Raw genomic sequence first — 16414 nt, 5'->3', positions numbered from 1 at the left:
AAGGAAGGTCAGAGTGGATATAGCATTAGTGAGGTACCATATATGAAAGTGATCTGTGAATTATTAAGTATTACCCACATTTTAAAATAATAAGTAACAGTTGATGCATTAGTTATACCAGGGTGAATCTTTTAAAAATATAAGCTAGATCGTATCATTCTCCTGCCTAAAACCTTCTGCTGGCTTTTCATACTATGTATAATAAAGTCAAACTCCTGTTAGCTTTCAAAGCCCTATGGGATCTGACCTCTTGGCAGCCTCATGTCCAACCAGTCTCCCCTTCTCTGCCAGGCCCCCAACACTCTGGTGTCCTTGTGTTTCCTCAAACATGCCAAGCCCATTCCTACTTTGGTGCCTTTGTGCTAGCCCCTTCCTCTGCTTGAAAGTTCCTCTGCAAAGTCTGCATGGCTGGCTCCTTCTCGTCATTGGGCTCTTGGCTTAAAAGTCACCTTCTCAGAGAAGCTTTCCTATACACTCCCTCCAAAGAAGCCCTCACTGATTCCTTGTTATAGTACTCTACTATTTGTTTATTCATTTATTTATTACTGGTCTCCTCTCCAGTGCCTGATGGTCAGTAAGAATTTATTTTTGTGTGACATTGTGTTTGTTTAATGCTGACACTTCATAGAAACTTTTCTAATTATTATTTTGTTTTATTTCTACAGGTTTATGAGCTCAGACAAACAAACAAAAAACCATTTGGTTCCAACTTGAAAGTTCCCTCTCCAGTATACATTAGTCACTCTCCTCCCCACTACCAGACTTTGAGAAAGGTAGCCTGGCCCTGTGAATAGAAACAACTGTTCCAGTCAGTTCTAGTATTTGTGACTTAATTGGAGTCATGTACAATCAGTGATACAATAACTACTTAGTCCTCTAACCTACAGGGGTTCTTTCAAAACATGGAAATGGTACCATTGGGTGCCAAGCTGTTCTCTGTTCTGGGCTTAGAAGCCTCCTGGCTCAGGGTAAGGGTGAAAATAAGGGGAATGCAGGGCAGGAACAGGCAGAGGGAAGCAAATGGCAGGAACACTCACTGATTCTAGTTGAGTTTGCTTACTGTGGACCCAAGAGCAGGTGTAATTTTGTAGGAATAGTACTGGACTAGGACAGAGGGAAGGGTTCTAGAGCTGGTTCTATATCTTCTTCTGTTATAGGAGGTGCAACTTCATCTCCTCAAAGGAGAATCCCAGCTCTGACAGTCTCTGAGCTAATGAGAGGAGCCTGACCTTTCTCCATGACCATGATGTCTATGAAAAGGATGACCCATGTAGTATTTCTGATGAGTGCAGCTTCTCTGGACTAAGTGGGATTTCTGTGATTGGTCAATACAGTCCCCTGACAAATCAAGATCTCTGCTCTTGCCAATCTTCTTTAGCTTTCCTTTCCCTTCTCTCTCCTAGAGAAGTTCACCAACTATATGAGGGTGAATCCCCTCATTGTCATATAGGAATCAACACCTAACTGCAAGTGTACTTCAGCCACTCCCTAAGAGATGGGTTCCTACTATATCTGATCTTGGCCAACACGCTCCCATCTGCTTTCAACATGTTGCATCTGACGTTAACTAATGTGTCCTATTAGCATTAAAAACAATCTGGAAAAATTCACTCTCAAGCAGAGTTCAAAAAGGCCACAAATAGATGTGGAATCTCAACTGCACAAGGTTTGTTAAAATAATTTGTAGTAAATAAATATATAAATGTATATAAATATATTAACTGTATAAATGCAGATGCATGCATACGTATGCATATGTATATATGTGTGTATATATAGATATGTGTGTGTGTGTGTGTGTGTGTGTAGTGAAGCCAAAGTCTGTAAAATGGGTCAAGAGAACAAAGACATGAATGCTTCTGTCCAATTTATGAAATTACCTCATTACGGGGGGAGGGGGAATTCTCCCAGTATGGACAAGATGTGGTCAAAATAACTGAATGACATAGAAGAGGAGTTGGGAATCTTTATCATACACTTACAGGTAATGGGTTGAAATTCTGGTCCACAAGGTGATTGTATCCATGGTCAAAAAATGAATGTCGTATCACAACATCAATGCCCTGGTTAGCGAGCATTCCTAAAGTGTTCAACCATCTAAAAAAAAGCAGGAAAAAAATGCCTTATCAATACATCTTAAAAATGGCAATATAACAAGCTCTATAGCGATTGGCTAACACACACACACACACACACACACACGTACACCAACCCCCACCATGAAATTTACATAGTACTTTAAAGGAGAAGATTATTTTAAGCATTGAGTACACAGTTGGAAGACATTTTAGGGATTATCAAGTCCAACCTCTTCATTTTATAGGAAAAGAAACAGAGGTCCCGGGAAATAAAATGTAAAATATTTTGTTGCAAATGAATTATCCTACCCCTGTAATACTAACAAATAAAATGAATATCCTAGCCGCTTATAAGCCCAATTATCATCTCCCTTGCCCCCCGGCTATAGGACACACAATCACAGGAGAATACACACTACACTCTCCATCATTCAAACTTCCCTGCTTGCACCCTGTCAATGTATATGTACCTTTCATGTGACTCTAACTCACATATTCCTATGACCTATGCAAGAAAGGTCCAGCCATTTACATCCCTCATATACCACTGTCAGCAGTCAATGCAATAATAATTTCCTTGGCACTGTAATTAACAATGCAGAACTTCAACTATGCTACACATCATAATGGAGGACCTGCATTGCTCATACATTATCACATACTCCACTATGCCAAATACCCACTTTCCAGGGTGTGCAATCCTTCCAAAGTACTTCCTTCTTGGTTCTTCCAACACCCACTGCTAGCTCTGCCTTTATTATTTATGCATTCAATTTATTCACTCATTCACCCATTCATTTAATTTTCTCTTTGTATTCCTACTTCTGTAACTTTGGGAAATTTCTAATTGTAATAATACATAATATATAATAAATGTGACTGAGAGCTTCAGTCTTAAATAGTATAAAAGATAAGGCATTCACAATCTTTCCTGAGTGTACATGTGAGTCCTCATCTGTACTTCTTTTCCCTTCTCTCACCCTAAACTCCCATTTCCTAGCTCTAAGCCACATATAACTACTCGAGGCTACTCAAACTCACCATGCTTTTGCATATTCACCTAAGTATTCATACGTTTTTTAACTTCTGCTTAGAATTCCCTTCCCCTTCCTCTAACCCACCTCATCTGGCAAATTTCTTGCCATCTATTCATCTTCAAGTCAAGTGTCATCTTCTAAATCCTGCTAGCCCAGCCAACAGTAGTACTTTCCTCCTCTGTACCTTCACAGAACTCATTTACACCCTCTGCCAGCCCACGATAATTACTTCCTTACTTCTCTGCTGTCCCCAGTTGGTTAGGAGCTCACTGAGAACACACACAATGTTTTAGTTTTGTACCCAAACATCTATATCAGTTCCCAGCACACTGTAGGTGCTTCAGACTCTATGTTAGATTGATCTAGATAAAATTAGATTCAAGGAACTTTGAGAATCACTATTCAGCATCCTAAGAACAAATTATGCATAGCCATAATTTTCCGAATTTGAAACCATATGGAACTCCAAACCAGTGATTTGTAGAATTAAACTTTCTCTTTACTGGAATAAAGAGCATTGCTAATTTCTATATTATAAATGAATATTATTAACAATCTTTTTCACATCAACAATTATATTAAAACTAAAAAATATTTACTGACAATTAGATTATAGAAACAAAACAAAGCAAAATGTAAAAACAAAAGTTTTAAATAAAAAAGAAAATCTGACAATTATGTAACAGAACTTTTGTTGTTGTTGTTCAGACTGCAACATTGCAACCTAGGAACTAAAATTACTTTTGGAATACCACATGGCTAAGCTACTTGCCTTTATTATTTTTATTAATTTACCAACCCCATGAAATCAGGATAGCTGATTTAGTTTTTCCTTTAACCACGGAGACACAGTACAAATATCCTGGGGTAGAACCATAACATGAATTCTGAGTTGATGCACTAAATCAATGGTCTCTCCACCAATGTAGCACTAATTCAATAGGGTCTATATGGGGTGCCTGGGTGCCTCAGTGGTTTAGCATCTGCCTTTGGCACAGAATCCTGGAGTCCTGAGATCAAGTCCTACATCAGGCTCCCCACAGGGAGCTGCTTCTCCCTCTGCCTATGTCTCTGCCTCTGTGTGTCTCTCATGAATAAATAAATAAAATCTTTTAAAAACTAGGATCTATATCTAGCAAGTATTTATCTATAAAAACAAGTATGTCTTATTCACCCTTCTATACCTACACTTGCTGAATGAAGAAACAAAATGATGAGTAAATACGTAATCATATCCAGCAGCAGCAGCTGAATATCCATACAGGACTGTATTTTGGTATTTAAAATATCCCATTTGCCATTCAGTCATCACTCATTCAACAACACTAATTAATCAGCTGCAAATGCCAGGCCTTGTTCTCAGTATTGAGGAGATATAAAAATGCTTCTCAGTATTGAGGATAGATATACAAATGACATGTGAGTCATTTGTAAAGCACTGTGTACATAAATACCTGTACTCATTTATAGGAATGGTATCAAATTCCTACTTATGATCTCTGTAGACCTTATAACAGTGATCCAAAAAGAATATATACTCAACAAATAATATGTTAACTCGTAAATCTGGAGGGGTTTTTCCTGCTACTATAGGGAGTTTTTGAAGGAACTCTAATGTGAGAGGGAAAAATATGTACCCTCCTTTCTAAACCCACATCCTACATGCACATCTGCGGTCTAGAGCATTCAAAATGACTATGACCAGAATCCCTGCTTCCCTGTGCTTTTCAGAGTGGAACAGTTAGAGGAAGTTGTCTTCCTCTTCCTCTTGTAAATAATAAGCTCTCTGAGAGGGGGAAATAAATGATGTTTCAAGTCTCCCTTTCATGCATAAGCAGTGAAAAGTCACAAGACAACTGATACATCCCACCAAGGATGCTACTGCAGCCAGTAGTTTCCATTCCACAAAAATATGTTGACTATTGGCTGGGTGGCAGACACTACTGATACTGGAGACACAGCAGTATGCCAAGGGTATATCTGTAGTGCATCAGAGAGTCTCAAAGCCCTGCCTGGAATCAGAAAATTCTGATTCTTGCATGAATGTGCAAGTGTCCTAGTAGGCTCATCATTATACCATGTATTGAAAAAAAGCCTGAAGACGCTTTCCTTCCAAGCAGTTGTACTAGTCTTCTGGAGCTTCTTAGAGTGCTTTATTTGTCCCCCTAGAAAGCAATTTATGCTCCCTGGAGAACTAGACTCAAAGGACACTTTGCTGGGTGCTGCCAGCAGAGGGGAGAGCAAATGGGTGATAAAGAGGTAAGAGAGAAGACCAGGAGCCCAGTGAGCTAGTTCTCATCTGATCTGTGTCCACCACACATCAGATACCTAGTCTACAACCCAACCCTGAACAGCTAGGTTAATCTAGGTTTACAGAATCACTGATCCATGGATATTTGTCTAGTGCTCGTGAAAAGGCAGGTTTCTTTCCAGCTCCCTCTATGAAGGGCTGTAGTGTTTCTCAGTTCACATCATTCTCTGAAGGGAGGAATGCTCATGAAAACACTCAGAACAATGGTGCTGCTCATTGTCTCAGCAGCAGAGTCTGTCTCTGACAGCTGAGCAACAGCCATTCCTCTGCTGGTTCTTTTTTTTTTTTTTTTTTTTAATTATTCTCTGCTGGTTCTGAGAGGCCTCTGCCACTAGCTTTTCGCCCTTGCTCCACAGCTCACAGTGAAACCTGGTGAGGACTGTATTTTTGAAAGAAGACTCTCAGAACCACTGTATCAAATGCTGATTCATCCCATTTCACCCACTTGAACCATGCTCATGGAACAACTGCTCTGTTTCACTCAAGGCTGGGTGCTGAGAACACGCATGGAAGACCCAACGTATCATCAGATATTCTTTTGACTCATTATCTTCATCTGCATGTTCCAGGATTCCATCTGCAGAAACAATCTGCTTGACTGCCCTGATTTGTCCTCTACAAATGTATTCAAGAAGCTGCCTTAATGGAAGGAAACTTCATGTGTATAATTACAAACAGCTGTTAGTAAGGAAACACAAAGCTGAGGGCAGAGCTCAGTTCTTAGGAGGAACTTCCCTAAGCAAAAGTCAGGGCCACAGGACCAGAGTGGCACAGGACCAGGTCACTTGGTTAGTCTATGGTCCTGAGAGGTTTGTCCCTGCCACATAATGCTGGCTGGCCAAGTGGAGTCCTTTATGCTTCTGGTATAAGTCATTGTCCAGATAACTGCAGAAGCCTTCAAATCCACTGTCCTATCTCCTGCCTCTCCACATTCTTGTGCATACTATTCCCAAAGCCAACGTGTAAACACAAGTCAGATGGTGTTTCTCTCTTCCACCAAAGTCTTCAGTGGCTTGCCACTGAGTCTAGAACAAGGCCTCATGACTGATGGAGAAGCACCCTGCCCCCCACCTCATTGCAGCCCTCACTACATCCCTGCAGCTCTTGAGGCTTTTATCACATGACTCATTTCCCCTCCCTGTGCTTCTGCCCATAATGTTCCTTCTGCCTCTCATGCTTTCCTCCACCATCACCACCATTTTCTACCTACAGAAATTAATTTTTCTATGTTCCCCTCAAATGCTACTTCCTCCATGAAGCCCTTCCTGATTCTCCCAGTCAGAGAAATTCCTGATCTCTTTGCCTGTCTATCACTTCTTTTCTTGGACAGACCGTGTGAAGCAGAAAGAAAGATGGTCTAAGGTAGTGATAAAGAGGCTAGACCATGAAGCAGACTGCCTGGGCTTGAGTCCAAGCTCTCATACCCATCTCATTGGGTGGTTGTAAAATAATAGTATCCGTATCACTGGTTGTTGAATTATTAGATATAGAGAGAGTACTTCAGAAGCATGTGGCACATACAGTTAAAATTGTTATTATTATGGCAGTAATCTCCTACACCTTTTCTTATCTCCTGTCTCTGTTCCTCCAATCTTACTCTTACCTATCTCCTAGAACTATGGTGAAAACTGGATGAGAAATTATATGTTGTCTGCACTATGAACTATAGATATTAAATAAAAGTCTTATGACTGTCATGGTCACTACTACTACTCTTATTACTACTATCTTTGCTCTGATGTCTGTTGTGTCATCTTAGTGTCTAGAGAAGTCACTCATCACTGTTGGTTGAATGGGTTACAGCCATTCACAAAGGAACAGATAAGGAACTTTTAATGGGAAATGAACCTTCCCCTCCAGGAGGCAGAATAATGAGCAGTACCACTTCACTATCCTTCTTTCTACAAAGTCCCTGGGAGTGAAACTGCACATGTTACTCACAAGAATCCTGCAGCATAGGAATCTGATAGATTGTTTGTGCCTCCAGCTGAGGTGGTCACCACACCTTCAAGCCAAATCTTCTTTCCTGGGGTGTATGTATTAACCACCTGTTCACACAACAAAAGCAGAAGGGGATAAGAAATTGTTAAAAGTTGTTCCTTAAGAGAAGGAAGACATATTTCTTGAGGGAGTTCTGCTGATACCCTGCTCCCAGGTGGGTAGTCACAGTCTGTGTTTCTTCATGATGATTCACCCCACACAGTGAGCTGGCATGTGTGCATATGAGTGTGCGCGCACATGCGCACACACACACACGCATACAGGCATTAACATTGATGTATATCAATTAAAAAAATGACCCTTTTTCCCTAAGTAAACCCAAGTGAAAATATGACAATGAGAACAAGTGCATTTTCTAGGACCTAAGCTGACTGCAATACCCTTCATTGGAAAGTATAAATCATATGATGTTTCCATATTAACAAGTATCGAGAAGGAAATTTTCTTAATACTCTGTTATGGCACATCCTAGGATGAGTCTACTGCCCATGCATCAGAAGTCATAAATCATGAAGGCAGAGGTCAATATTTGGGAGAAATATAGTATAATCACCAGGGCATGTATGTATATTACAACCACATTTTAAAAATAACTGCAGTAAGTACTAAAAAAAAATCACCGATCCACAGGTGAAAGATCCTACCTCAGGAGCTTTCCAAGCAGAGGCAAAGCTTCTTGTTAGTTTTGAAATGGCCCAGTCTCTGATCTTCAAGTTGGAGATGGGCAAACTATCCAGACTAGGGCCCAGATCTCCTAGACAGCAGTGTGTCAATACTTAGGGATAATGTTGTACTCTGGATAGCCCCTGGAAGCAGAGCCTGAGACAAAGGCTTATCTACAGGTAGTTCATTTGGGAAGTAATAACAGGGAGCTGGAATGAGGAACTAAAGGTCTAAATCAGGGAAAAGGGAAAACCAGTACCAGGATGTGTTTTCAAGTTGGCAACCACTATTGGAAACTTGTACCCAACCTCACAGGAAATTTGCTAAGAGTCTTATGAACTACGTCTCATAACTTCTCCCAAGGGAATTCAAGAAGAAGCATATTTATCCTTTGGCTCCTACCCTTCAAAAGGTCAAGAATGGTCTTGGGGCTGAACCCCTGCCCCTCCCCATTGCCCCACTTAATTGTGTAGGCATGAGTGTTGAGCAGGTTCCCCAAGTTCTGTATTTCTGCCTTGGTGAAGTCCCAGAGCAAGAAATAAGAAGTGAGGTTGTACCGCATCCCATGGGCACCAAGCTGGTGACAGCCTGTGCACCTGCCCACCTCTGGGCCCTGCAGCAATAGTCAGTACAGGAGGTAGGGCTGAGAGTATGCCAGTCATGCACAAGGTGAGCTGTATAAAGACAATAGTGTATCTGAATCCTATGGCCTCTAAGGAGTCAAGTATGAGGATGTTCACTATGTTCTTGTTTGAGACAGGTTTCTGTTGCTAAAGGAATGGAAAAGTAAAAAGTGTTGGATACATACCATAAAACATGCAGCAGTTAGAGCAAGAGAGTCAATGTAAATCCGGCAACATGAATTAGCTTTAAAGATTTAGTGGGGAGTTAAAAAAATAGCAACAGAATGAGATTTATGTCACAATATTATTTGTGTAATTACTCACTCACATCTAATAACACTAACTAGTTTATAAAGACACATGTCTCTTAAGGACATGTATCAAACGCAGAAAGAGGCATGTATAAAAGAGAGGTAGATGTCAGCAGAGATTAGAGATCAAGGTGAAAATTAAAACAAAAGCAAGGCTCTGCATGAACTGATGATAGTTTGCTGTCTTTGAGAAGCATGATTTTAATTTAATTCTCTGCATCTCAGATCCCCAAAAAGAAAAAAATAATGTGAGATGTAGCATAAATGCTAGAACTTGCCATTTACCAAATCCAGAGGCAGGCATCAGCAAACAATCATATTCCTCTTTTCATCCTTCCCTAAGTATAACTGCTTGTACTCTTCCCCCATCTACGAGAGTATTTGTATTATTTGAGACCTGTTTTAGAATCAGGGTTGGCAAAGTGCTTGACTCTTTCAGAAGTAAGTTGTAAAAATATTTCACAAATTTGAGTTGGAAGAAAGGATTGTGATCAAGAATGGAAGAAAGATCCTGAGAATTAAAAGTGGAGGTCAAATTACAATGTTATTAAAAATTAAATAAGAATGCCCCCTTTGTACTCAGAAAATGAAGAGCCACTGAGGACACCACAAGGTAGTTCTCTCTCCCTTCTCCATACGGTTTATGGTGCCCACTTCCCTTTGGAAGGATAGGATGACTAAGAAAATGAGAAAAACACCTTAAATGATCAAAAGACAGAGCTGTATGGGAAACTGGACTGCACTGATGGCTCCCTTCAAAATGTAGTGCTACAAAAACTCTGTGCTCGTGATAAACTGTGGGCTTCCTTTATGGTTAACTGGAGTAGAGTAACATATTTCTGTTTTTCTTTTTTGCCTTTGGCTTCCAGGATATTCAGAGTTTAATTTTTGCTCAAAGACAGATATTAAAATAAGGCAGTTAGAGAAAAGGGCTTAAGCAAAACAAAAAGGTAAAATTACAGCATGATGAACCTTGAAGTCATTAAGCTAAGTGAAAGAAGCCAGACACAAAAGGCCACATGTTGTATGATTCTGTTACGTGAAATGTCCAGAGCAGGCAAGTCTGCAGAGACAGAAAGTAGATTAGTGGTTTCCAAGAGCTGGAGAAGGGGAGGGGGAATGTAGGGGAGCTGGGGGAGGGGAGAATGACTGCAAACAGATATGAGGTTTCTCTTAAGGGTGATCAACATGTTCTAAAATTAAATAGATAGTTTCACAATTCTGTAAATACCTTAAAAACTATAGGATTCCACACTTTTAAAGGGTATGCACAATTTCAGGGTATGTGAATTTTATCTCCAAAAATAAAACTCTATGTGTGCATGTATGTGGTGTCACTAGCAAAAGGAGCGGTAGCATCTAATAGGCAGATAACTACAGTGGAAACAGTACCCTGGAAGTTCTGGATTCTGGCACACACTGGCTGTGACATTTTGGGCTTGTTATTATCTTGAACTTTCTTCATCTACATGCAAAGCCATGAATTGAAAATAGATGAAAACTAAGCTCCTTCTAAAATATAAAGTGTTAAAATGTATTAGCATTTTGTGATATTAATACCAACCTCCTTGGCTCCTATTTCTCAACAGTCAAGAGTATCTCTGATTATGAAAGTTAAAATTACATAAACAACAAATATGAGAGATAGAAAAAAGAATCAAGCTAGAGGTAAATAGTGAGAGGGATAGAAAAAGCCATTGGAGTAGATGAAATTACCTAAGGAGAATATCTAAAAATGAGTCTAGCAAGGGGCTTAGGGTTTCCATCACAAAACATTAAGGTATTATCAAATGCATTTATTCATTCACTCAACCAATACTTGCATACCTGCTATATGCTAAATGGATTCTAGGGGTAGAAATACAGCATCGAGTTAAACAGAACACGGCTCTGGTCTCTTTGGCTTATATTTTAGTTAAGGGGAAAAATATTAACAATAAAAAGTGAACAAAGAAAAGAAATTTAGAAATAATAAGAGCTAGGAAGAAAATGAAACAGAATAATCTGATAGAAAGTGACTTGGAAGGAGGGGTGGGGGTAGATACTTTAGCTATGCTCAGGTCACCCCTCTGAAAGGTGGTATCTGAGCCTAGACTTGAGTGAAGAGGGAGCACAGAAAAAGGACAAGATATACAGACAGGTTTGTAGAACCAAGAGAAGACCATCTGGAGTATAGTAAGGGAATGTGGAATATGTGGCATTTAAGAAACAAAACAAACGAGCAAAGGAAAAAGAGAAAGAAAGAGAGAGGCAAGCCAGGAAACAGACTCTTGACTATAGAGAAAAAAACTGATGGTTACCAGAGGGGAGATGGGTGGAGGCATACGGGAAATAGAGGATGGGATTAAAGAGCACACTTATCATTATGAAAATAAAATAACACAAAATAGGAAAAAAAAAGGTCAGAGAAGAAAGGATGGATATTTCTTATGCTGAGAGTGATGGAAAGCTATTGGAGGTATTTATACAAGAAAGTAATATGAAGTGATTTATGACAATATTTCATATTATGAGATCATATATACATAAAAAATAAAACTGAAGTGACAGACATGTTGAAGTTCTGTTATTTCTGTGATCACTGTGAGCTTCAATTTCCTCATCCATGAGCTGGAATAATACTTGGCAAAGTTGAGTCAAGGATTCTGACTACTAGTCAAATGATAAATTAGGCCAATCACAGGAAGATCCTGAGAGCTACAGAAAGTGGCATAGACATAGCAGATGAACATTTATGTGGGTCCACCTAAGGTGATGCATGAATTCAAATGAACTAATGCTAAATAGACTGATAATTCATAGTTATAGTTTGGTGGTAGGATTCTGAACTATCATTTATGACCCAACAAAGGAGTCCAGGAATCTATGGACTACTCTCAGAAACTCTGAACTATTAGCTCTTATTTATTATTGTATTTACTAAAAGTCCCTCCCTGTGAAGGCAGGGATCCTATATCATTTGTATCATTTGTATGTACTTCCTAGCAGAGTGCCCAGCACAGAGTGAGTGTTTAATTGGGGGCTGTGGTGCTCTAGTTGCACAAAGAAGTCAATATGATTCCAAACCTGACCATGTACAAGCTCACAGGAAACTGCCACTCTTTAAAGAAGTTATATGACCTAAGACAGGGCAACTGAACTGGGCTAAGAACTGGAAGCAGTACCTTGAATACAAAAACAACTTTGTAGATCAGGAAAAATAAAAGCATGCCATGAAAACTTACAATGGCACTAAAGATCTAGGTAAGACCAATACATGTCAATTTGCTAAAGCTCAGGATATGAGGCCTGGGGTCTCCTCTCTCTTGACTTTTGAAAGATGGAAATTTCAGAGAAGGAAAGGGAATTATGCCTTGCTTACCAGGTAATTTATATACAGAATCCAACAATCCCAGAAGTGGTAAAGGCAAGTCACCATCTAATGAGATTTGGAGACCAGAGGATTTTATGATGTATTGAGCTTATTATAAAGTTCTGATATTGAAGATAAGGAGACAATCATGTTCCTACCACCTATCCTGTGAGGACATTTGTCATAAGTATTTCATCAGAAGGTGGCATCAATTTGTATAAGATGGTTATATTCCAAAAGGAGTTGAAAGTCTAGCTCTTTTAAATGAGGACTTGAATCCAGAAAATGGTTGATTCATAGACTACTGTATGCATAAGACTTTGCAGGGACATAGACACCATATAAATAGAAGTTCATCTGAATTCTCTTCTGTCTCACAGGGGGATTTGCAATACATGATTTACAAGATGCTATTATTGGTGAGGTAGCGTGAAGTAGTGGTTAGGGAAATGGGCTTTGCACACAGATTGCCTGTGTTTGAATCCTGATTCTATTGTTTACTCATTGTGTGACCTCTCTGTGCTTTACTTTCCTCCGTTGTAAAATCAGAATAGTAATAATATCCACCTCAGAACATTTTATATTTAAATGATCAAATATTTGTAAAGCCCTGGGAAAGGTATCTGGCTTATTGGTAAGTTCCTAAAATCAGCCAAATGTTAACCTAGACCATGCTACTTGTCTAAAGCACATTGAGTTGGATTTGGATCAATCTAACATTAGAGTTAGTTGCTTTTCTTTCGGACATGTTTGTGGAGGTAGATAATAGCCCAGATGTATATTAACTAGCAGGAAAAGGTCTGCTTAAAATTTAAAACACACATGGATAATTCACATTAACATAATTAGCATTTAGAGTAGCTCATTTATCAATCCTCAGCACAGGAGTAATTCCCGTCCTTTTCTAGACAAGCCAGGTGAACAAAAAATATGGTGAGATAGGACTTTTATGTACAACCAAAACCAGCTTTATGAGATGTTCTGCAAGGGAGAGTTTCCTAGAAAGTATTAATACTAAAGGCTCTGGCAGTAGTTGGTACAAATCAACAAGGAGTTTCTGAGCATTTGCTGTTTGGGACATGGTGAGAGGTTTGATGAGTTGTGTGTCTACCATGAGCAGAAAAGACCATCATGGTGACATGTTGGGGATGTCCTGAGGCTGGGACTGGTTGGGACTGGGGAAGAAATCAGCATGGGCAGAAGAGGAGAGAAAAAAAATCAGGAAAAGCAGATGGAACCAGCTGCAAAATTCCCTTAGAAAGTGAAACTCTAAGAAACTGAGGGCTATAGTTCAACACTGTGGTTTTCTGAGTAAATATGATTCTCCCTGTGCTGGAAGAGAGAAAATTGCTGGACTGGAAAGAACAAGGGTACAGTTCCTGGTGAGAAATGATGTGCCAGTGAAGGTCCTTTTAAAGAACATGTTGCCTGGGGAGAGGGAAGAAATCTAAGCACTGAGATTACTAGGGTGAGGATATAGAAGGGCTAGGTGACTGGCTCCCTTTCAAGGGTTCTGTTGTCCCACAAGATTTCAGCCCTTGGGCTCAGGTGGACAAGGGAAGTAGTGAGGAACCCACAGAACAGCTCAACAAGTGGCCAGTGGCTGCTCGACTACTTGGCCCTGCTGGGGGCAGGCTGATGTAAAAGGTAGCCTCCAACTCCCTTTCCTCCCATCTCGGGGGTTGAGGGGTTGAGGACATCAGGATTGTTCCATGTGGCTGTGTTGAGAGAGCAGGGGTGAGACTTGAGAGAGCAGGGGTGAGACAGAAGAGAGAATGAGGAAAAACAGCTCTGATTTTACTTTATTTTTTAAAGTTTTATTTTCCTTGCCACTGTGAAATTTTTTTCGCATAGAGAAAGAAAACAAAAAAGAAAATAACCATTTATGTGGCACATTTTCAAATCTGGGCTTCCTTTTCCTGTTTCTCCAAAACTGTGACCTAAGTCTTTCGAAAACTCCTGAGAGCCTGGTTTTAGCCACTGGCTGTGCAAGAGATGGTAGCTCTGTAGCAGTAGACATGTTGTTTATGGTTATCCAAACCCAACACCTTCCTTAATGAGAAAGGAAGCAATAAAACAGGAATAGTGGACAGGCCAGCTGGGCTAATCAGCCCTGGCAGGAGGCCCAACTTCCAAAAGAACCTGGAGTCCATTAATTCCAGCATCTCATCTACTTGGAAATCAACCTTCCTCATGACTTCGGGAAGAGCAGTAGCTTTCTGAGTAACCAGAACTGGTCCCCTGATCACCAGTTAGAGAAAGGCAAATAGCTTCAGGAAGCTTCTTAAACCTCGCCTATGCACAGGGCTCTTCTCCAGGGTGCCCCTGCCTCTTTGTTTCTTATTGTATTTACTAGAGGTCCAGGTCAGAGTTCAGTAATGTTCTGTGTTTCTGTCCATCCTTCTTATGTATTTTTGACTCTAGCCTACCTACCATATTGGAAGAGGAAGGGGTTATTCCATTTTGCCACCTCCTACCTCACTGAGTCCTGGATCTTATCATTCCTCCCTTGGTCTCCCACCTCTAATCTCTTCGTCCACAAGTTCATCCTTCACGCTGCCATTTGTTAACTTGCCAGGTCCCTCCTCAGCTTCAGAACCTTCACTGGCTCCCCATTAATGGCAGAAGCACTCAATCACGGGCTCACAGAGGTCTGTGCTGTTAACTGGGATATGTGCTATGATCATATTGAAAGCAGTGATCTAAGGAATGATTTACTTAAAAAAGAAAAAAAATGGATCCTAAGATGTTACAATAACATTCTTTTAATTCACCAAAATTATGAAATGTTTCCCTAATTGGGAAAAAAGGCTAAGGAGCCAGTAAATACACACAATCCCTAGTCTGTTTTACTGATTTGTTCATGGGAGTATGTTAGATGTGGTGGAATGACGATGAGAACCACCAGCCCTCAGCATACATGCCAGCTGCCTTCATTTAACTTGGCATCTTAGATCTTTCACAAGGACCCCTGAGCGGCCTCTTCTTCCTCCCTCCCCACAAGACCTATGGTTCACCACACAGAGTGGACTTACTATTTTCCAACTATAGACCTTCCTTTAGGTTTTAACTGATTGCCTCCTCTCCTACCCACGCCTCATCCACATTGTCTGATTTTTTTTTTTTCTGGCTTATTTAAAATGTTACCTCCTCTGTGAAACTTTCCTCAAATCTTTAGAAAATTAATTCATTTCTCCTCTGGGTTCCAAAGTTCTTCAAACTTATCTCTGACCTTGACCTTATTAAACTAAATTGTAATTTTCTGCTTGCCTATCTATCTGTCTTCCATGCTATACTATAAATAGCTTGAGAAGGCCACATTTTTTTTTCTCTTTTTACCTGCCTTGTAGAAATATCTAAGAATCTGACATGTCATTTGACAGTTACTTTGCTTATTAAATACTTGTCAAATAATACAATAATGAAATAACTTATTTGTTAATAAATGAGGGGGATGATATTTTACTGATGAAAAGGCCAAGTTTCAGTAAAGATAACTAATAACCTCAAAACCATAAGAGCAAATAGCAAATTGTTACAATTCCAGTTCAGGGTTCAATCTACTTTCTAATCAAATTTTCTCATTTGAAGAGACCTAGAAGCTTCTGGGTGACTAACCTGCCTCCGTATTTAGTATGTCCTTCTCAGGGTAGACAAATTGGGCTATTCTGAGCTCAGCCATTCTAATATCTCATCACATTCTTCCTGATTTATTTCTTCTGTCTGATGTACTTCCTGTCAGTTTCATTAGTTTTTTTTTCCGTATAATTTCTTTTTATCATCTCCCTATTCCGGAATGCCATATTTACCCATTTTCTTTTGGTATCAGATCAATTTTTAATTTGTGGTTTCTGTTTCTGTGACATTTTTAGGATTTAAAATTGCATTCTATTCTTGTTATCTCCAACCACAGAAAAGCAGCTGTATGTAATTGCAACAAACATAAAATTAAAATAAGAGCATACACTAAAAAGATATAGTCATAGGGGAGGCAAGGAAAGTGTTAGCATATGCAAGAAGATGAAGTGGATTTTACAG

General features: G+C 39.7%; 1 protein-coding gene across 4 annotated transcripts in view; it reads right to left on the bottom strand.

Moving 5' to 3' along the window:
* Positions 1-16414, bottom strand: part of HPSE2 (heparanase 2 (inactive)) — a 629145-nt gene that overhangs the window by 130183 nt on the left and 482548 nt on the right. For all 4 annotated transcript variants that reach the window (XR_012020748.1, XM_072805744.1, XM_072805743.1 and 1 more), the window contains 2 exons: positions 7368-7474; positions 1983-2097 (listed from right to left, as the gene is read on the bottom strand). Coding sequence is in view for 3 of the 4 variants with exons in the window: in XM_072805744.1 (XP_072661845.1) it covers positions 1983-2097; positions 7368-7474 (222 nt within the window). In the remaining variant the exon portion in view is untranslated. The remainder of the gene's footprint in view (positions 1-1982; positions 2098-7367; positions 7475-16414) is intronic.

The sequence above is a fragment of the Canis lupus genome, chromosome 29 (genome assembly GCF_048164855.1).
Source record: "Canis lupus baileyi chromosome 29, mCanLup2.hap1, whole genome shotgun sequence".
Classification (NCBI taxonomy): Eukaryota; Metazoa; Chordata; class Mammalia; order Carnivora; family Canidae; genus Canis; species Canis lupus.
Note: the sequence above shows the minus strand (reverse complement) of the source record. Positions and strands in the feature narration are given on the sequence as shown.